We start from the raw sequence: 22,952 nt of genomic DNA on the forward strand, positions 1-22,952 counted from the left end.
TTTACCATTTCAATTCAGTTTGCTCAGCTCCACCAGAATTATACCTAGGCATGTCACATGCATTACTTATAGTACATTAATGGCATGGGGAGAAGACTTTAGGGCAGACACCCACTCAGCAGAATGAGGAGACCCTGAAACACAAGGCTGCCACATTTTTAAGTGAGGCACATTGCCATCTGTTTATATTTCATCTGTCTGACAAGATCAAGGTGGCACATGGTCTTCCCCTTCACCATTTTATTTTAGCAGCAACCCTGTAGATTAGGCTGTGAAATGGTGGCTAGATTCATGGCTAAGATTCATGGAGATTCAAAACTAACTCTCCCAGATCTTATTGGAATACTCGCCTAACAACTACACCAAGTGGGTAGGGACAGACAGCCGTGCTTAATTATTAAATTGGAGAATTTATCCATAAATCCACCTCCGATGACTTAGAAGCTCCGTTCTCCACAACGCATGGATATTAGCTAGGGTTAGGGGACTCACATTCCCAGAGACATGCTGCTGTGTATACCTCGAATTTCTAAGGGCAAATAAAAATGGTCTCTACTGTGGCAGATGGACAGACACCAAGGCCTAGCAAAACATTTTAATCACTCCCCACAAGCCATGGGCAAAAGAACCAGGATGGGAGGGCCATGAAAATCAGAAGACACTTCCATCCCTGGGCAACAGGGAGCAGCATTGGCTTAAACACCTTACGGGGACCCAAGATTCACTTGAGTCATCTGAAGGGTCCTCCTCTCAGCAGGTGTGTCCTTCTTGGTGCTTGAGGGGTGTCTAAAGTGAATTTAAAACATAAACAAAGAGTTCCTAGTTCACGCTTGTGAGCAGTGGGCTCTGCTGTCTTCCCTGCAAGCAGAAGCTTATGCCTTTCAAAACAGGATGACTCAACAAGAGGCTTAGCTGTTCCAAGCGAGAGAATCTGGGATGCCTTATGTGCAGGACCACAGTTAGGTTTGACGAAGCCCTAAGCTACTGAAGGTAATGGGGCCCTTTATATGTCCAGCTGTCCTTTGTCAACAACAAAATGTCACTGTTTTTTGTGTTGAATATATGCTATATGGTAATTTATGGACCTAATATCTAAAACCAGTGATATTTTAGGGAGCAGACTAGCAGGCGGGGCCCATTACTTACACCATAGGAGCCTACACAACTCAAAACACTGTTGCTGTAGGTAGGTTTTATTTTATTTGTTTTTTATCTTATATTTTGGAAATGTGCATCCAGCTTTTTTTCCTTTAATTTTTTTGGGGGGCCCCAAGAGTGGGGCCCTAAGCTATAGCTTGTTCAGCTTATACGTAAATGCGGCACTGCATGTGCGCCTAAAACGGCAGAGCTGAAGCCATGGAGCTTCGCCTGTTGGTTTGCTGCCTGTCACGCGACCCTGTCACAGAGCCTGCTCTTATTTTAGTTTTGTTCAAGTGGGAGGGGGGAACACCAAACAGCAAATCCGACTAGCGCCTTGCATATTTCGACCGGGTCCTTTCAGAGTCGGGGGTTTGCCAATAACATCCGTCAGGGCGGTGGAAGGGGAGAGGGAGGCTGGTGCGATGTGTGTGGGGAAACCATGTCAACAGCTCGATTCGAGCTCAAAGCAGCGCCGCCGGAGCCCGTGAAACTTATTTGCAGAGGACCAGCGCATTATCATCCCACCCGACCAGCAGTAAAGTGCAAAGAGCGGCCTCGCTCCGTTCTTCCTCCCTCCCTTCCCGCCAGCCAGCCCGCCACATATGCCCGTAGGGCCGCCGCTTCCGCCCTTTTCCTGGCGCCGCCACAGGAACTTACCCAAGCGAACAGCGCCTGGGTCGGCTCCTCGCGCACGGCGTCCATAACATCGGAAAAGGGGAGGAGCCACTCCCGGAAGCAGCCATGGATCTCGCCTCAGGCCGCCCGCACTGACGTCAGAAGTGGGCGTGATCGGCGTTTCCCCGCACCTTTGCAGTCGGGCTCTGATTGGTGGGAGCGGAAATACCGCGCGCCTTTTTAGTTTGCCCTGCTCTCTCTGCAGCTGCTCAGTGGCTAGCACTGGGGAGAGTTGTTGGGTTTGGAGTGTTGGATCTTGCCTGTTATCTACACCCAGCCTTCCCTCTTCTTACTTGGGGGGGGGGGGGGATCACAGAATGGTAGAATTGGGAGGGTCCTTCAAGGATCATCTAGCCCGACCCCTAAAGGAAGGAATCACAACTAAAGAATCCCTGGCAGATGACCATCCGACCTCTGTTGAAAAAGCTCGCAGGAAAGGAGGGTCCACCACCTTCAGAGGAAGTCCCTTCCACTAGAGAAGCACTGCTGTACTGAAATTTGCGTAAAACATGTGCATACAAAAACATATTGTGGGAAATTACAGTCAAATATATCTAGTAAACTTGGGACTGATTAAAGCATGAAGGGGTAATTTCTGAATCCAGCAAGCATTAAAATCTAATCAAGGATTCAAATTTCCAAAATAACCATACTGGACTTGACTTTGTGGTGAGATGATGGGTCATTAAGGGAACAAAGGAAGTGGGTCTGTGCCAGACAGCAAATGAGTGGGCCCCCTCCCTCAAATCACTGATAGTTAAAAAGTCAAAGGCCAGAGTTGAGAGTTGTGTGGTGTGAGCAGGAAGAAAAGCTGCAAGCTGGGAAGTGAGAGAGTCAAAAGTGATGTTTGAATCCAAGGATGCGGCTATGGGGGAACCAATGCCCTCTTGAGGTGTTAATGCTGTGAACCCCTCCACGTAGGCTCGTGTTGTATATATGTGTAAATAAACCATATCTCATAAAGACTACACATTTTTGCTGTACCTCATTCTGAAGGAAACACAAACCCTGGGTGAGCTCCTGGCACCCCTGCAATCTCACTGCTCAGAGATTTGGGTTGTGTTATAACAACATTATCCCAGTCAAAATTTTATTGCCACCCAGCTTCAAGATTTTTCCAGGCCCCAACTAACAAATAACACAAAGCAGTGTGTTGCTTGAAGTTCATTTTTTTAATTTGAAAATAGAAAAAAAAAAGGGAAATATCATTTAGCTAAGCACTCTGGCTACTTAACAGTTCTAGCACCACAGTAAATTCACTGAAATTACTGACATAGATGAAGTTTACACATCCTAAAAACTGAATATAAATATTTAAGTATCCTGAAAATATATCTACTTAGATTTTAAGTGAATTCTTGGATCCATCAAGGTCAATTGCAAAACTACAACTGGCTTCAAAGATTTTTTTAAAATCCAAGTCTTAGAGTTTAAGGTGCAAATACTCATTTAACATTACAACGTTTTCTCTTGCATTACAAACATAACACAGACCCAAAAATGTCTAATAAAAAGCACAGGCATAGCATAATCCAGTTCATTTCAAGAAATGCTACTCTTTGTAGAAGCCCAGAAAATCTAATCTGTTGCTTCCAGTTGTTTCAACTGCAATGATTTTTTAAAGTTTCAGATTCCTAAAAACCAATTCTAAGTTAAGACAAAAGTAAGGTTTATCTAAATATGAAGGCATATCCAGTTCAGAAGTAATTCCAATGAGCCTCTGTCGCCTGACATCTTGAGAACAAATTGGAACAATGAGCAGATTCTTCTGTAGCAAGCCATTGTCCCTCCCATCGTTCTGCAACTACACCACCCTCTACCCCTTCACATAGTACAAAAACACGGCGTTTTTGAGGTGTAGGTTGGAGCGGGCTATAGGATGCATAAGGCCTAAAATTCTCTTCAAAGCTGGTTTCTCCTAATTTGTGCTCATTTTGCTATTCATTTTGTTATAAATTAATCACTGTGTAGTCTCTAGAGCAGGGGTAACTAGCCTGGTGCCCCTCAAATGTTGCTGGATTGCAGCTTCCCTCATCCTTGGCCATTGGCCATGCTGGATGGCGCTCATCGGAGCCAAATGTGAATATAATGGGATGAAATGACACTGATACAGCTTCCTGCAGGAGATCCCTGTTCTCCAAGTAAAAGTGTATCCAGATGCAAATATATTGGGAAACCTAATATGAGAAAGGGCACGTGCAGAGCAACTCAAGAAATAAACCCCCCTGTATTCATTTGGATTGATTCCTACGCAAGTGTGCATCGAATTATAGTCTTCATCCTTCAACTGAAATAACTATTGAATCCTTCTTGAAACATGATGGCACATGCTGTTCCTGGTTGGAGGCAGGGATGGGGAAGCTGTGGACCTCCAGGTGTTGATGGACTCTAGCCCCCATCAGCCCCAGCAGAATAGCCAATGGTCAGGGATGATGGGAGCTGGAGTCATCCCTGGACTGGGTGGCAATAGGTCCTCATTAGATCTTGGTTTCTAGTTCTATCCATTCTTCAGTAGCAGCTAGAATTAGCCCTCATTGGACTACATGGAACCACTTGCCTACTTCATTGTAACTATTCCTATGTCCACAAGTAAGTTGCATCTGCTCTCCTTCCAACTTGCTGAGTGTGTGGGTGAGCCATAAAAGAGAAAGGGGGAAATAGTATGCAAATATTGGTATGAATGTTTCTGGGGGGCATAGTTAAAAAACAAAGTATTTCCCCGTGATTCAGCTTTGGTTTTAGGAAAATGGCATCCTACTTTATTTATTTATTTAATCATTAATTCATTTATTGAGTATACCACCCTTCATCCAAAGATCACAGGGCGGTAGAGCACACAAAGAGTATTTCCATATCTAAAATGGGACACAATCCATAGTGCCAAGTGTGGAATGGTTGATGATCGCTGGAGAGGTTAGATTCCCAGCTGCTTGCCCATCTTGGTCAGGGCATCACTGACAATGTCCAGTTCATGGCGTAGCTCATTCACCACAATAGCAATGCTCCTTGTGTCTTTCAGGATCTGAATGCTTTGTGTATATGGGTTGTAATTCACTCCAAAGGGGCGCCTGATTGTCTTTGCAAACTCTCTGTTCAGATGGAAGAAAAGGGGGAGTAAATTTCCAATGAAAGCCCACTTACACCTTCTCAATGTAGCTGGCAGCCAAGGACCATTCCTTGTATGTGTGTGCTACAATATCTCAAGTACCGCTATAACTGGTTCATAAAAACCAAAAAGAGAATTGCATTAACTCATCAGAAATGATACTCCAAGGAAAAACTGCTGTCAGATGTGATGCTGAGAATGGTCAGATCCAGGGACAACAGCTCAGGAAAGAGGAGGGAAACAAATGAACTAGGATAAGATAATGGAGCTGCCTGGTGTTAAACCTGTTTCACACAAGCCTTGATGTGACACAACTGTTTTTAAGTTCTTGACATACCTCATCTTATAATTCTTATAACAGCATGGAAATATATTATTTTACTCCCATGTTGGGGACAGGGAGGCAGAGTGGGGTTTGAGAGATAGTGGCTTGCTTAAGACCACTTAGCAAGTCTCCACAGAGGTAAAACTTGATCAGGGCACTTTCAGATTCATGGCTGAGCCTTGGGTCTCTTAGCCACCACACAGAACTGTTTAGCCAAGTTCTCGACCACAAAGGGGTAGTGGTGGAGAATAATAACTAAGGTGTGTGTGCCCTCCCCCACAAAGGTGGATAAAGAAAGACACCTTTAAATCTCCCATGTGTTCTTAGCAAAATTACCTCATCTTTTCTTTTGCATCTTCAAAGCTTTCAGAAATAAAGTAAACTTCTTGGAACGTTGTAATCATGCATTCTTGCTTGCAGGTGACACTGGGGTCAAAGGGCTTGACTCTGGCATTTCCAGACAGTGCATGCTGGTGGTCAGACGGAACAAAATGACAAAGATTGGGTTTTGCATATATTTGGGACCTCAAAGGTGTCAAGTGTATGGATGTCATGAATTTATGTTCTCAGGAAAACGTTACAGAATTGGCAGATATACATGAAAGCAGTGTGTCCTTCAGAGACCCTGGTCCTAAGCTGTATACTACTCTCTAGGGCCTAGACCAAAACCTATCACCTTACAGTGTGTCTGCAAGCTGACTGGAAACCCATGAAGTGTGTTTTTTTTGTTTCTTAAGACTGGCAAGTTATGTTCTGACCAGTCAGTTCAAGTCAATAATTTGACCATCTTGGCAGACAGGTTAATGTGAAAAGCATTCCCTGAATGTAGAAGGACAATTTTGAACAATTTGCTCTGAAGACCCATTGACTGTAGCTGGAAGAGACTTTTAAGGCTTACCTTCAGTTCACTGATAGAAGAGAGTAATCCGGCTCCATAGGCTCTTAGCCGGCCTTCTTGCTTACATAAGCCAAACTCTACTGTGAAGAAGTAGCACTGAGGAAAAAGGAAGGCAACACAGTGAGCCTTTGACAGAGATGCAACTTGATAAAACAAAAGCAACAAATGTTTTCATGCTCCCTTTCCTAGATGAAGAGTAGGCATGAATGTTATTTCTCCTTCAATGTGGAATCCCTTATACCCCTGACTTGCACCATCATCCATTAATTGCAATTTAAAACAACCCAGACTTCGGATTCAGAAAACCCCTAAACCCTCAGTTCATCCCTAAGAAATGATGGCACTCAGGAGCCAAGGCCCTTTGTATAGCCAGGAAATGGAATATAATTTCAACACTGTTCAGTATGAAGACAGCTTCTCTACTTTGGCCATGAGAAAAAAAGTGGTGCATTAGAGGCCCTCCTCTGGGTAACTTCACTGAGTGAGGTGGCAACTACAGAAAGGGCCTCTTCCATGGTGGCACACACAAGATGGAATCACTGAGGTAGTATCCATGGAAATGAGGAACATGTTGTACAGAGCGGCCCGTATCCTTTACTTACAGTTGCCAGCTTTTGAACAGCTTCATCAGATGCCCCAAGGGAAGCCAAGCCAATTTCCTGAGAGAATTGGGCAAAACTAGGTTCAGCGAGAAGAGGTACGTGGCCCAGAAGCTCATGGCAGGTATCACTGGAAAACAGGAAAAGCAAGCTAATGTTGATCCAGGTAGTTTGTCCCTTACAGTTGATGTGTAAAAGCAAGCTCATCTAATATTAGGTAATAACTGCCAAAAATATATAACAATTTTGGAGGAAAACCTCCAAGTATCCCATAGCACAACAGATTGATCAGCACGCTTGGTGGGGCATAAGCGCACATGAGCTATATGCCAGGTACGCAAAGTGGTTTAGAAACTTGGTAAAGGTAAAGGGACCCCTGACCATTAGGTCCAGTCGTGGCCGACTCTGGGGTTGTGGCGCTCATCTCGCTTTATTGGCCGAGGGAGCCAGCGTACAGCTTCCAGGTCATGTGGCCAGCATGACTAAGCCGCTTCTGGCGAACCAGAGCAGCGCACGGAAACGCTGTTTACCTTCCTGCTGGAGTGGTACCTATTTATCTACTTGCACTTTGACGTGCTTTCAAACTGCTAGGTTGGCTGGAGCAGGGACCGAGCAACGGGAGCTCACCCCGTCGCGGGGATTTGAACCGCCGACCTTCTGATCGGCAAGCCCTAGGCTCTGTGGTTTAACCCACAGCACCACCCACGTCCCTATAGAAACTTGGTAGGCATGTGCAATTACAAGAGCACAGAGAGTGGGGAAGCATGGGGCCATCACACATGCATACCCAGCCTGACAATCTCTTCTCTGCGGTGGAAATGATGATACATGAACATAGCCAATTTGGTGCAGTGATTAAGAGTGTCAGACTAGGATCTGGGAGATCAGGGTTCAGTTCAGTTCATAACCCACTCAGTTATGAAACTCGACTGATCTTCGGCCAGTCACAATCTGCCAGGCCTTACCTACTACACAAGATTGTTGTGAGGACAAAATGGGGAAGGGGAAAACTTCATACCCCCAGCTTGAGCTCCTGAGAGGAAGGAGGTGGTTGCCAGTGTAATCATTACTTATTTACTGAAGTGGCATGGGTACTCTATGTTAGAAGCCTGCATGCCCAGTTTGAACTACTACTTCTTGACAAAAAATGAGGAGAAAGATGTCATGAAATGGGCCTTCCCAAGGAGCGCCTACATTATTGCAAATTGTGTAATGTATGTGAAATGGAGTTGTGGGGATGGCAATAGGTGCAGAAGGTAGGATTATTAGCCTGGTCAAACTCATGGAGTAGCAAAAATGTGCATGATAATGAAGATGAGAGTGTTAAGATAGGCTTAGTAAGCCCAAAATATAGATGAGTTAATTGGTCTGTAGGCACTCAGTCTTATTTAATTCAATATGCTGCATGGTGATGAAATGGCTAAGATCCTAGGTTCTTAGATTAAGGATCTCAGAGAAAATAAATCTTAAACTTATTTTGATTCTTCAGTTGTACTAAAATAAGTGGAAGTAATTCACATTGTGAGAGCTAGGCTTGTGTTAAATATGTTTGACAGCCCTCAGTTACAAGTTCTCTGCTCTCAACACCGTTTCCTGCCCCCCACCTCCAACTTACAAGAGCTAACATAAACCAGATTTGATCTACATGTTTGAAAAGGAGAGCATTACTCTGCGTTGATTTGTAAAATGGTCATAAAGTCTAGCTTTAGGCTGCAATTCTATGCCCAGTTACTTAGGAGTGAGCCCCACTGAGCTCAGTGGGACTTACTTCTGAGTAGACAGGAGAAGGATTTCATTGATTGACACCAAGCTTTCAAAATGGGTACACTTTCCTGGAATAAGTATAAATGTACATGTTATTCGGAATAAGGGTTAAAAAAAAATAGCTGCTTACGGTTCTGGTGTGTAAAGCGGGTCAGAACTGTGTCGAACATACTGAGTGCAGTGGAACACTCTGAAGGCTAAACCTGCCAAGAAATCTCTGGGCGAGAGGTATCCGGCAACTGGGCGGATAGTAAATCCAGTGCGCTCTGCAAAAACCAAGATGGTGGCAAATTTAGAAGATAAACATCCAGCCAAGTCCCCTCACCAAACACCCATGTTGCAGAAGTTCAAACACATGGACATCTCTAGCATCTTGTTCTTCATCAAAGCCATATTGCAGAGGGAGCCAAGAAAAATAAATTTGACTGCAACTCCCATGACCCCCGACCACTGGTGGTGCAGGCTGGGGCTGATGGGAGTTGTAGTCCAACAACATTTGTAGGGCACCACGTTGGCTATGTCTGTCCTATTAAAATGGTAGCATTGCCTCAGCAAAAACATCTGGTCAGATAGACGCCTGCACATTACCTTTTAGAAAACGTGACACATCTTCCAGCTGGGGTATGTTGTCTTCTCTGTACCCACAGTACTTGGCTAGCAAAGGCAGGTTTTTAAGATATTCTCTGCAAGCATGGGTTGGGTAGAGCTTATGCAGTTCTCGGAATACTGTGCTCCAAGTCCTGATCTCCTCCTCGGTGAATTCAACTTTTGGAATTGGGTCGCCACTACGACGAGAAAGCAGAATCAAGGGTTGACTTTCAGAAACGTTTGTCAGAAATGAAACATTTGTTTTCAAATAACACTTCAGAGTCCTAGTGTTACCTTCAGTTCTGTGCATCATTGCTTGGGAATTTGGATTAGCCAATAATAACAACATAAACTGGTTTTGCCTGGTCTTGTAGGGTCACTGTAATGATTTTGGAGGAAAGCTTTATTTTGCTGTGCTGAACTCTAGCTTGGATTGGCAAAGCAAAACTGGCTGACTGGCATACTCTGTGATCCATAATATATTCTCAACCTCCACATTTGTCAGTCAGATTACCAATACGCAAGTCTACAAGGCTTTGTCCCTGGCCCTGAAAGGTTCCTGCCCCATCTTTAGCAAGAGCATTTAACAAAGATTGACACATACTGTTTGTAGTTCATAGCCAGGTCTGCAAAATACTTCCGTCTCTTGCGATAAACATTGTCTTTGAAACCCTAAAAGTGAAACACAAAAATTAAGCCCCAGTCAGTCTTTGTGATTAACATGTTTCTACTCCTAACCCCCCACCCCAAATTGAGGGGAATTTTTTCTTCAATCTGCATGCTTCTTGACCATTGCTGTTTTCGGATAGGATTGAATCACATACTGTCAAATTCAGGTTGTACAATTATAGCTCAGGATTATCATGTTTGATATGTTAGTATGTTCAATGTGCATCAAACTCTGATATTGGAATACAAGTCTAAAGTATCAGATATCCAGATATTCAAAGTAAGTGTTTTGAGGAGCTCTTTAAAGGCAACAGAAATGTTGTGAGAGAAATATGAATCTACTCACTGGATGGTCTGCATCCAGATCAGAACCATACATTAGAACACGATTTGCACATTTATCCAAATCCGAGATCTTCTTAGGGAACCAGGGGATATTTTCCATATCTATGGAATGAATAAAACCCATATAGCTATTAATAAAATTCTACGGAATGAATAAAACCCACATAGCTATTAATAAAATTAAGCTTGCTACGAAAAGGAAACTGTGCTTATGGCGAGCTATGACAGCTAGAAAATGAAATCTAGTTTCTGAGGAATTAATGTCAAGAGGAGAAGAGAACATCTTCCTATCTGACCTTCACACAACATTGGGCACTTCCTCCTGTGGTAGATATGGCAAAAGGAACAATGATACTAAAAACAGGGGAAGAAAGTAAGTTTAGCTCTTACTGCTTGCATCAGGGATTCAGCTTAGCTGTTGCTCTCACACCTTCAACCCTCTGCTGCCAAATAAGGCAAAAAGGGGGAGACTCAGGTGTTGCTTACAGGAAAAGGCTTTAAATCTCAAGACTGTGGAAACTGTGCCCCTCCAGGTGCTGTTGGACTCCAATTCCCATCAGTCCCAGCCAGGATGGCCAATCCTCAGGGAGTTGTAGTTCAAAAACGAAAAGGTTTTAAAGGAGAAGAAACCAAAGTCACAAGTTCCGAATGTAAACCCAAATAACCAGAAACCCCACATATTGGGGGAGACCCAGGAAAAAGAGGCAGATATCCTTGGTTTGCTCACTACATAATTTTGCAGGCCCTCTATTGAGAAATGGATATTGTTCTACTGCATTATGGCCATTTGTACTGCTGCAAGCGCCGGAGACAAAAAAAAAGTGAAATAGTATTCAGAATTGCATAGGTCACAGAACAGACCTACAGCTCCTGTGGCCCAGCTCCCTTTTCCTAAGGCAGGGTCCTCTGTTCCTGAAAACCCCATTCATCAAATCATATCTGACTTCTATGGAACATCTTGAATCCCCATTAGTATGATGGCTCAAGCAAGTAAGGGAATGCACAGGCTACAGGACGCAGGTAGAAAACATTTGAAACCAATTGAAAATTTGTGATAGGGTAAACTTAATTTCTAAATATAGAGCAGGATTAGCTAATGCGCAAGGACTTCCACTTGTGCAATAAGGCTTTCCGTCTCTCTTCCCCTTGCGCCTTCAACATTGGTTCAGGAGGGAATTTTGGGAGAACCCCCATAACATAACAGCATGTGGGGGGGGATTATTCCCTCTGGAAAGCCAAAATAATTGCCCTGATGGAATGACTGCCTTAGCGTGCCATCAAATTCCTCCTATGGTGATCAAATGGACCCTAGTTGTGAATCAAGCCCCATGCACTTAGGTTGAAACTCCCAACCACATGGGAAGCCCAATCTTATGCCGAATTAGAGATATCTGTGACAAATTGGGCATGTCTAATTTTTCATGGGATCACAGCCTTATGAGATGGATTCAGTGGAATTTATATTTAAAATTATGCTGCTCCCTTCCTAAGCACAGCATCACTTTGCCTAGCATTCCCATATCCAACCAATGTATGTATCTTTCTTTTTAAACATCTCATAGTAGAAGGAAATCTGTTTTAAACTATTGTAAACCATTCTTTGAAAGTGCATTAGATGAAAAGAAAAGAAAAAGAAGAAGCCTCTCTAAAGAAAAAAACAAGACATTGTTTTTAAAATTTAGCACCACAAACACTGGCACGTGATCACACCTTTCAAAGGGTGTGCACTTCTAATAAATCATTCTTATTTTCTTCCTTACCATCTTCCTGTACAAGGAAATTGTCTGTCTGGTTCACAGATACCACATTGGCATGGGATTTCAAGAGGTGGAAGATCTCCTCAAGCTGTTCCCTGTTACTGTCACAATCTACAAAGATCTCAAACTCTGAATTTCGTCTCCTGGATTTTCGAGATTCTATGTGCACCAGGTTCACATGTTTCTCCTGATGGATAAGAAAGACATTTTTTTCGTTGGTCAATAGCACCCGAGGACCAATCGCCCCTTCCTCTGATACAGTTCATCAAACATACTAATTAACACAAAATAATCTACACTTTGAATACACTCCCTGCCATAGTGAATAACCTTATGATAATACTTCTCATTTTCAGCATGATAATTCACGTATAAATGCAAAGAGTAAAGTAAGAGAATGTATGCATTAGCCCAGGCATCCCCAACCTGCAACCCTCCAGATGTTTTCGCCTACATCTCCCATGATCCCTAGATAACAGGACCAGTGGTCAGGGATGATGGGAACTGTAGTCCAAAACATCTGGAGGGCCGAAGGTTGGGGGTGCCTGCATTAGCCTCAAGCTTTGCAGGGCACCAATCATATCTCCTTCCCTTTTGTGTACCAGAGTAGGAGAACTGAAGCACCCACTTCTGGCTTAAATCCACAGTTGCCCATGTGTACTTCAGGAGGGCACAGAAAAAGGCCAGTGAGGGATGCAGCCTACAGAGAGACCTGGAGGGCTACATTTGCCCCAGGTCTCACCCCTCCTCTAGAAGGTGCATAGGCACAGTTTCTTTACTTTCGCCCAGAGAAGTGGTTGATTGACTTCAACATTAAATTACTAGTCATATACTAATAAGCAGTGCACTATTTAGTAAGAAGATGCCACAAAAGTGCCCGTCCAATGCCTTCTTTACACATCATGTTTAATAGTGAGTTACAGGGACACCTGGAAAAACAGTTAAAGCATCTCTCTCAGGGAGGAGGGAACCTACAACTTGCCCCCTTGGGACATTACCCTTGAAATGTGGAATCAGCACTTCCACATAATGTGCAAATCTGCCTTGAGTAAGTTACAAATTTTCAGAGGTGTCTGAAACGCAAAACAAAGAAATAAATTCTTCTCCAATACCCTTAAGGTTCAGTCCTTCAGATCAGATTCTGGGATTTCATCTCATCCTTGATTTGGAGTGCACAGTTGTATGGTCGTACTATTTTAGGTTTAGCATTTGTTTGTTTATAAAATCTAAAATCTTAATACAGCAGCAAAACTCATCATGCTGTTACAGAGGTTGTTGCTATCTTTACTCTGTACCAGCTGTACACAACAGGGACTGGAATGCTTACCTGAAAGAGCTTTAGGGCTTTCACAAGCCCTCCAACTTCATTTTTTAAAGAAAAAATGACGGCAGCTCTCCCCCTTTCAGATGCATTGTCTTCATTCTCTTTGTTGTCATCATTCATCGTGTAGTTGGACTTGTGGATCTAAAAATGATGCAGATGGCAAGCAGAGTTAAGAGCTAAGTCAAAGTTTCAAAACAAACCTATTTTTTTAGGTTCAAAGTTGTCTGCCTTAGGCTGCAGAATGGGGTGCCATGAAAGGGCAGCAAATTCTTTATTTAATGTACTGATATTGTATTTTAACTGCCAGGGAGGAGAAAAGGTGCTTGTGTGATTTTCTGCCTCAGGTGCTAAAAAATTACATGGCTGGCCTTAGCTAGTCATTTAACATGGTGGGATGAGAGGACACCATTTGCTGTCGCACCCCAGGAATCAAAATGAGATGGGCTGGCCTTCTTAGCAGGTGATAAAGGCTTATATCCATGCTGAGAAGTGCTTCATCTGTTGATTTCTACAAAGCAAGCTACTTTCAAAGGCAGGCTGTGCTGTTTTTTCCCTGCCCACTCATTCAGCAACCCTAACTATCGCTTTGTTTCAACTATACTAACAACAAGCCTGCATAGCAGCCTCCGGCCGCTGTGGTTTCAGTGATGTAGTGAAGAGCTGGAAGCATAGGAAGTGACCATTAAAACGGAAAACACCCTTCTCCCAAACTACAGACATCCTCCCACCCCTGTCCAGAGTGGAAAGCCAGCCCTACAGTCTGTGCAGGCCACAAACACTCATAGAGGCAAGTAGAAGACCAGCATGTCCTAAATCACCTCCCTCCCCCCCCCGTATGCCCTGAAGGAAAGACTTGTGTTTCATGAGCACATCTAATAGTTGAAATAAACACAAGGTTTATGTACCTTGAACCAGTGATGGGGGACCTGCAGCCCTCCAGGTGTTGCTGGACTCCAACTCCCATCAGTCCCAGCCAGTTTGGCCAATAATCAGTGGTGATGGGGGTTGTAGTCCCATGACATCTGGAGAACCACAAGTTCCCCACCTCAAAGCAATTCCATACCTGGGAAGGGATTATATGAAGAGAGAGAGAAGAGGTGGCAAGCTGAATATCTTAACCTGCATTAAATATCCAGTATACCTGTGTCTCCACCCCCATCGTTCAGCCCGGACACTGACGTCCAGCTCCAAGGGCCTTCTGGCAGTTCTCTTACTGCGAGAATTGAGGTTACAGGGAACCAGACAGAGGGCCTTCTTGGTAGTGGCACCTGCCCTGTGGAACGCCCTCCCAGCAGATGTCAGGGAAATAAACAACTATCTGACTTTAGAAGACATCTGAAGGCAGCCCTGTTTAGGGAAGTTTTTAATCTTTGATGTTTTATTGTGTTTTTAATATTCTGTTGGGAGCCACCCAGGGTGGCTGGGGAAGCCCAGCCAGATGGGCAGGATAATAATAATAATAATAATAATAATAATAATAATAATATCACTAAGGGCAAGTTCCCACAGTGCACTTCCTTCTCACATTAGCACACCTGACCTTCCAAGCTACATTACAATGCTATGTGTATTCCATCACCTCCCTTGAGAAATGTCACATCTAAGTTCTTGCCTAGAAATGGGCATCTTTAAATACTGGTTTAAAAAAAATAACAATAAAATGAAAGACGATTTCTTATTTATTGTTTCAGAAATGAGCTTGGAAACATCTGAAGGCCCCCAAAGGCAGAGAAGCAGCCCACAGTGGACCCTCAGCATTCAGTAGGCAAAATTTAAATGCTGTATTCAGCTCTGCGTCTTTGTCATCCTTCCTCCCAATCACCAATCTTAGAGCATTTCTTCTGTCCACACTTATCCTCCCTCCCTCCCTCCCTCCTGTCATTGTAATCTCTTTCTATGACAAGCTAACTTTTAGCAGCATTAGAAATTAAACTAAGAAATAAAAGCTATCCAAGTTTGCTTGAGGCATACAGTTGGTTCAGCAAGCAGAAATTGGATTCTCTTTGCGCAGAAATGTGGGTGTTTTGAATGTGGAGTTGCTGAAAGACATCTATGGGGTGGGATGAACCACTGTGTTAAACTTCCCACAGACATCCTGTGGGCGACTGTGAGAACAGGATGCAGGACTAAATTGGTCTGATCCAAACAAGGATCTTCTTATGCACCCTACTTAAGCGGTACTGAGTGACAATGACATTCTCTAAGAATCTACTGTAAGCCACATCCACTTTTGGTGGCACAACTTTACACCAAGCCTAATACTCTTGAAGAAGAACTAAACCGGTCCCTTTGTTCCTGCTGCACCTACACCACTAATTCATTAGATTTCCAAACTGCCCTTCCACAGATAAGATGTCACAAGGAAGAGTCTCATGGCAGCTTTATTGTGGTAGGAATCCATAAAAGCTTATGCTCCAAGCAAAAATTAGATCTAAGCCTCACATGGGTGAAAACATTCTTAAGTCTCCTATTAAACTTTTTTCAGGTGGCAGAGAATCTGCTTATAAGTGTTCTCTTCCTGAACAAGAGCTGAATGTGACTCTTTTTCAGGACATCTGATGCTCCAAGATTTATATATTTGGTTTTTCAGATTAAAATTTTACAGTCCCATATCCAACATGCAGCATAGAAATGGGATTCCAGAGAATCTCCTGAACTTCCCTCCTCCCCTTTGTGGGTCCTATTGTTAATCATTTCCTCCTGCATCTTTTATAATAATTCAATAATCCATTGTGTCCAAAATTCACCATTAAACTACGTGTGATTCCAATCCTACTAATGATTTTAACTTTTTACAGTGGCTTTTACAACCTTTTTGTCTGACACTTAGCTAGCTCTGAGTAGATCCAGAAAATTGTGGCTTTATGCTCAGGAAGGAAGGAAATAGTCAATATGGATTAGTTTTTATAATTTTGAAACAACCCTGCTTGCATCATGTTTAGTACAACCTACATGGGTCTAAAATCAGTAGCAAACCTCCCCTTAGGGTTCAATTTATTGTTTATTTATTTGTTGCATTTAAATCCCACCTTTTTCTCTAAAGATAAAACATGGTTTTCCCCCTCCTCATTTAATCCCCACAACAACCCTGTGAGGTAGGTTAGGCTAAGAGACAGTTCCTAGCCCAAGGTCACCCTGTGAGCTTCATAACCAAGTGGAGATTGAACCCTGCTCTTGGGTTTGTCTATCTTGACAGCCAGCCAGCATAGGGTTGATTGGTTCCAACAAAGCTATCTACAGAAAACTCTCATTACAAGAACAGACTTAGTTTGCTTATGTAGACTTGCCTCTTCCTTAATCTGCTCCAGATCTCAAGAACAGGATCTTCAAACTGCTGACATCAATGGCAGGTTCAGAAGAGGTAAATCTCCTCTTACCTTCTAAGCTAGTTTCCCCAGCGCTGTCTCTTGCAAGACCCCCAGGGCACTGCAGCAGCCTCAGTTTGCCATGTACTCCTCGACCACTAGCTGTTGGTGGCTATAAATACGGCTCTTATAGCTTGCAAAGCTCTCTGTTACATGGGTGGTTTTTAAACGCCTGCTTTGAATGATTGGCGTGATGGGGTACAAATATATTAAATTCAGTAGCAGCAACTGGAGGCCTGTGGGCCAAATCTGGTTCCTATAAATCAGCTGTCTGGCACCAGCAAATGTAGGGTAGGGAAAGTGGCATTTGTAGTAAAATAACTTGCTGGCAGGCACCTCTAGAGGGGCTGAGGGGCTGTTCTTCCACCATTCACTCCTGCTCTAACTAGCCCTCTGGGGAAGCTAGTTTCTGACCAATATAATATATATTTATTTGACCTGGTATCTTGAATACCTTAGATGGGGTAGCAGCATTGGGTAAAACGGTGACAATATAGCAAAGCTGGCTAGATAGCAAAACATAGTCAGGGGGAATTATCAGGAAAGTGAGATCATCCTTATGAAGACAGACTTAAACCATTGGGAAGGTTAACTCAGATGACTTAGATGATGGGCTTATATTATAATATGATTAGCGAAGTCGGGAGATTAGAAAGGGAGAGGTTATTCACACCTGCATGCAAAACAAACAAACTATCAAGTCATCATTGGTAGGCAGTGGATTAAAGATGGTAAGCCAAATGAAGGACTCCGTCACAAAACACACGGCTCATGTACAGAACATCTTGTCACTAGAAGCCACAATGGCCACCAGCATCAAACACTTTTTAAAAGTTTCATTGTTAATGCTGAGGACTGGTCTATCAGTGGCTGCAAGCGATGTGAGGCCCCCAAAAGTGCAGCCTACAGAAATAGCATCTTCATCGTCATATGCTGAAGGGTAACATCAGGTGATGAGCATAGCACACATGCCTTGCTCATGCATCTCCCTATTTTTTGTAGACAGGATGCAGAAGTTCAAAGGCACTTGTATGTCATTTAGCACTTACTAAAGACAGGGGCTAGCCGAAAGGAGTCTAGGATAGGAAAATGAGCATTGGCAAAGAGGAAGATAAATAAGATGCAAGTAAGACATTGGATGGAATCTGAGTGCAACATCACACTCAGTCTGCAGGTCCCTTTTTAACACTCTCTGACGAAAGGGTGTCCATCTGCACTACCCTGCAAATATTCAGGGTATTTCTCATACTGAGATATTCCTCAGTATGTCATGACCTCTTGTACACCAGATGGGCAAGGGGACAAGGTGGACACCCCAAAGTACACACAGGCAGGGAATCTCTTATTCCCTGGAAGTTCACGTCTGCAAGGATCAATCTATACAGTTGACTTTACAGAGGGCTATTCAGAATAAGAATGGGTGCCCACCTTTTCTCAGTTACATGACTACAGTGCCTTCCTGAGATGTTGGTGCCCTTAATTAGATTAATGCCCCAAATTTATCCAGATTATATTATCAATTGTAGTAGGACAATTGGGCAGTGAGTTTTCAAATTGCAGAGATGAGATGGAAACTTGCCCAGCTTTGAAGGACTGTGTGCTTTTTAGCCATTGTGATAGTTGCCAGTCCCAGCGAGAGAGGAAGAAGTGTTTGAATTTGATATCCCGCTTTATCACTACCCTAAGGAGTCTCAAAGCGGCTCACATTCTCCTTTCTCTTCCTCCCCCACAACAAACACTCTGTGAGGTGAGTGGGGCTGAGAGACTTCAAGAAGTGTGACTGGCCCAAGGTCACCCAGCAGCTGCATGTGGAGGAGCGGAGACGTGAACCCGGTTCCCCAGATTGCGAGTCTACCGCTCTTAACCACTACACCACACTGACTCTCACTTGCTCTTCATTCTCCACAAAGTCTCTCTGTGTGCAGCTAGCTTAGATCCGATAGCTGACCTGTCTGAGGGTGTTTAAACAAGTGATGCTGTAAAATGCACCTTTCAGTGTGGAATTGCATCACTTGTTACTGGGACTGCCAGTGGGGGAGAGCAGGGCAAACAGAACCGCACAGCTGGCCGAATTTGCTGCAGAATATGCACTAAGCAATAACATATACCTATCATTTTGTATAAGTTGGAGCGAATTTGAATATAATTGTGTAAGGTTTCCTGTGGACCCACCAGAGGATTCTTCCACTTCTGAAAAGGAGGTGTCATTTCTTGTGGAGGTTTTAAGTCCCAAAATACTTGATGTATTTTTACTATCTTTATAATATAAAGTCACACACGAACGATGTTCTCCCAGCAGCTCAAAAACTTTTTGCGGTAGAATATCCTAAAATATCATCGTTCATATATTTTAAAATGCAGTTGTGATCTGACTACTAGACGATTCTTTTTCAAACAGACACAAACTCATCAAAAGCAAAAAAACCAAATGTCACCGTGGCTCTCTCTGCATGACCAGATAGTAGACCAACCACGGGAAATCTCCTGGATCAGGAAGGAATCTAAAAGAAGTGGAATGAAAGTCAAGAAGCGCCTCTCCTGCTGCGCACACCTACCTCGTTGAGGATGGCCAAAGAGGAGAGGTTGCCTACCACGTTGTTGAGCTGGTTCTCGCCGAAGCTGGTGTTCATGGAGTCGAAGGATCGCCCCCTCCTGGGAACCTCCATTCTGCTGGTGTACATGCTGTGACGCCTTTGGCAGAGCAGGCTGCAGTCGGTGGCTCTGTGGCTGCACTGGTCTGCGCGCCTCCCGGGGCTTGGCTATTTATGGACAGGAGGAGGGTGGGGGGGGGTCCCAGGAAGAGACACGCCTAATCTCTAGCAAGGAGGGGGGTGCGGGAAGAGAAGGGCCCCTCCCCACGCTTCACGTGGATGCAGAGCAGCAGGGCCGCAGGCACCGGGAGGTAAAGGCAATAGCCTTCGTCTTCGTAATGGTTTTGTATGCTCTGGAGCTCTGGGGCGCACACTCAAATTCGACATTCTGCACAGCAGTATTCAGGCAGTGCCGGTGCCAGGCTGTTTTGCACCCTAGGCGGGCTAATTACTTGCACCCCCGCAAAAAAAAGCAAACTTCAGTGCTGAAAAACAGGCGTCTTGTAGAAAAAAAAGACAAGCTCAAGACTTGAAACTGCTAAATTTATTATTATTAATTGCAAGAATAAGTAGTACAACCACCTTTGATTATCTTTCTCAAATGCAAAAGTTTGGCACAAAAAATTGATGTCATTTTGATTTCATCAGGCACATCAAAATCTCATTTTGTGTACCTTTTCCTTTACAAATTTTGGCACCAGTTCCTTTGGGTCAAGTGCCCCTGCTTGGGCATGTTCAACTGAACCAAGCCAGCTAGTCATTGTTGAGTGTAGTCAAGTTTTATAAGTTTGAGCTTTGAAACACCATGTTCACCACTTGCCACTGATGCTCGAAGTGTGAGAAGGATCCTTAGATAATATCCATTAGGGATATTATCCAGGATGTTTGTTGTAGTATAAAGGGAAGAGCTCCTTGTGGTGGCATAGACTTTGGAAGTCTCCAAGCTGTTGCTATAAGTTCACATCACAAATGACGTTTTGCCTTGAATGTTTGAACATGCTTCTGTGTCTTAGCATAGGAAAAATACACCCAGTGAAATGGAACACAACTGGCCCTTGAGCAAAATCTATATCCTCTCCCCCAGCATGATTCAAAGGTACAAAAGCTCTTTGGAAATACTGACGTTATCTGGAGTGGAATGTACCAATACATGTGTGCTGTTCTGTATGCATGAGCAATTTTTTGAGGTTGGAAACCTCGGTGCACATTTACAGTCTCCCCACTTGTAAATGTGGACTGAGACTTGCCCCTTCCCCAAGCCCTGCTTTAAAGGGGAGTTCATTTCTGCCACTAAAACTCAAAAGGTAGCCATTATTTCACTCATATTAACAGCAATCCTATGAAGGAAGGCATTTATCCATGAGCCAGTGTGGTGTAGTGGTTAAGATTGGTAGTATTGTAATCTGGTGAACCGGCTTCGCATCCCCGCTCTTCCACATGCAGCTGCTGGGTGACCTTGGGCTAGTAACACTTCTTTGATGCCTCTCAGCCTCACTCACCTCACAGAGTGTTTGTTGTGCGGGAGGAAGGGAAAAGAGATTGTTAGCCGCTTTGAGACTCCTTAGGGTAGTGATAAAGCAGGATATCAAATCCAAACTCCTCCTCTTCTTCTTCTTCTTCTTCTTCTTCTTCTTCTTCTTCTTCTTCTATGATTTTTGTCAAGTAGGGGGAGAAATAGGCTTGGGGATAACAATGAAGGGCGCTTGCACAAAACGTTGCAGCATAAAGTGCTTCAGTTCAGGGTTCCAGTCATCCCATTCCATCCATGTTCTCCCCCACTCACAAATGCCTCAGCCTTGGTTGAGCTGCTTTGGTTTGTTTTCTCCATGTTGGTTTTACAGGATTTGGGGTGGGATGGATACACTTGTCTCGAGTCTCATCTACATTCAGTTCTTTAACTTCTCCATTACTATCCATGACCAGCTCTCTCTTCCATGCCCATGACATTTCAAAACAGCATCTGAGTGTGAACCAGGAAGTGACTTATCCAGAGAATGAGATGCTTCTTTCTGCACTAGATACATATTTCTCTGTCCTCCTGTTCCAGCCCCTCTGATCTATTTCTCCCTCTGCCTCCTCTCAACACTCCATTTTTTAAATCATTAAGCAGTTAGTTAATGCTTTTAAATAAATAAAAGAAATGGAAGATGACAGTGGTTTCTATGGATTGCATTTTAAAAAAAAACCACCTCTGCAGTTCTTGCCAGAGCACCATAGCAAAGAATCTGTAGTTTGAGCCATGGTGGACCCAGTAGTTTGTGCTGGATCTCTTATTTTTACCTACAAGCAGATGTGATCTGTGATTAGATGGTGGATTAGGAGAAAACCCATGTAGAAATCATGCAAATGCGAGTGGCTCCATTTATACGGCAGCCATTTTTTTGATGGACATCCACAATGCTTCATCAGAATTCCAGTTTGCGCGCAGACCCCAAAAGGTCCTGTGACCAAAAAGCAGTGCCTGGAAGTGAAAACTTGGGGTAACGAAATGGTGCTTTGCTTGGTTATGAAACGCTGCTGTACTATTTTGATCTTCTTCATAGGCTAGGGCATTGTAGCTATTCCATCAGTGGTGCTGAAAAGACAACATGACTTCAGCTCTTTCTAATCTAAAGGTATATTATGAACATGGAGGAGCTGTTCTTCTTTTGGTTCTGAACGTGATTCTCAGCTCTTGCTAGTTGCTACCAATATAATCAGTGCTGCTGTTCAGACTTTAGTTTATATATTATGAGGTCACTGTGTTGATAACATGGGGTAATGAATTTGTGGAAAATGATGTTATCACTAGATGTATCATGTGTATGCAAGTAATTACCATGGATTCCTGTTCTCACATACGTTGCTTGCTTTTCTTTACATATTAATTTTGCTTGCCTTCCCTATAAACACGCTCTTGTCAGCATCAAGGAAACAGAGTTCGGCCAAATCTCATGTTTGCTCTTTGATATGAAAACGAAGTGCAAACTCATTACACATTACAACAAATAATAGTAATGCAAAGGGCCCCGTCCTACTGCACAGAGGCCTCCTCCAATTTCTTTGCAGCTGTTTTCACTCTGTGATGGCTTGGCTAGTTGGAGTAGTGCAGGGGTAGCCAAGCTGGTGCCTTCTGGATGTTGTTGTACTACGACTTTCATCAGCTTCAGCTATCATGGCTGGTGATCAGGGATGATGGGAGCTGTAGTCCAACAGCATCTGGAGAGTATCACATTGGCTACAGCTGGTATAGGGTGTGGGATATTTTATGTTTATTTAATTGCATTTATATCCCACCTTTCTTCCATCGCAGAACCCAAGGTGGTGGACACTAGGCTCCCAAGGGGTCGCCCATCCAGACACTGACGAGACCTGGACCTGCTTAGCTTGTGCCTTCAAACCTCTTCACTTTGCCTCATTGATCCAATGCCTTGTGATGGACACCTTTAAAAGTATTTGCCATTAGAAATCCCAAATTAAGCCCAGGCCAACTTTATGCAACTATAAACATGATTTTGAATAAGATCAAAAGCTGTGAGTATATATATTTTATAATCAATGCAGGACAAACACATTCTTCTGAAGCAAAGAGATCTGTGTCCCTGGCATGCTTACCTACCGGTAATTCACAGGTCCATTTGAGGAATAATCAGGCGTTAAAAAATACAGCAAGGGAGGACTTCCTGAATGGTAGGTGCCTCACGGCAATTCTAATTCACATCAGTTTCTACATGGGCAGAAAAAGAGCTGCTGGTGTTTACTCTGTCAGCTAGAAGGATGGAGTTTGACCCTATGAATGCTTCTTCCATTTGACCAACAGTTGTGTT

At 43.5% G+C, this 22,952-nt stretch overlaps 2 protein-coding genes and 1 long non-coding RNA gene across 8 annotated transcripts in view; 1 reads left to right on the plus strand and 2 right to left on the minus strand.

The window, feature by feature from the left end:
* SERGEF (secretion regulating guanine nucleotide exchange factor) overlaps positions 1-1,902 on the minus strand; it is a 107,104-nt gene extending 105,202 nt beyond the window's left edge. For 4 of the 5 annotated variants that reach the window (XM_079966710.1, XM_079966712.1, XM_079966711.1 and 1 more), the window contains exon 1: positions 1,798-1,902. In XM_079966710.1, coding sequence (XP_079822836.1) covers positions 1,798-1,842 — 45 coding nt within the window. In that variant the 5' untranslated portion in view covers positions 1,843-1,902. Of the gene's footprint in view, positions 1-1,450; positions 1,705-1,797 lie in introns of those variants that run through there. The other variant, XM_079966713.1, reaches the window with a different exon arrangement.
* On the plus strand, positions 709-22,556 carry LOC307211104. Its single transcript, XR_013836298.1, has 3 exons — positions 709-990; positions 14,882-14,951; positions 22,439-22,556. It is a non-coding gene; the product is annotated as an uncharacterized lncRNA (long non-coding RNA).
* TPH1 (tryptophan hydroxylase 1) lies at positions 2,969-19,392 on the minus strand. 2 transcript variants are annotated; one of them, XM_079966578.1, is made up of 11 exons: positions 19,147-19,392; positions 13,194-13,331; positions 11,870-12,053; positions 10,111-10,211; positions 9,700-9,767; positions 9,096-9,292; positions 8,638-8,773; positions 6,747-6,873; positions 6,145-6,240; positions 5,583-5,716; positions 2,969-4,904 (listed from the first exon to the last, which is right to left on the minus strand). In XM_079966578.1, the coding sequence occupies exons 1-11, from the start codon at positions 19,234-19,236 to the stop codon at positions 4,730-4,732; spliced, it is 1,446 nt and encodes a 481-aa protein (XP_079822704.1). In that variant the 5' UTR covers positions 19,237-19,392; the 3' UTR covers positions 2,969-4,729. The 2 variants fall into 2 exon arrangements, with proteins under 2 accessions (XP_079822704.1, XP_079822703.1); XM_079966577.1 differs by having other exon boundaries at positions 19,111-19,391.
* Positions 22,557-22,952: the final 396 nt, after the last annotated feature.

The sequence above is a fragment of the Podarcis cretensis genome (assembly GCF_951804945.1).
Source record: "Podarcis cretensis genome assembly, chromosome: 1".
Lineage (NCBI taxonomy): Eukaryota > Metazoa > Chordata > Lepidosauria > Squamata > Lacertidae > Podarcis > Podarcis cretensis.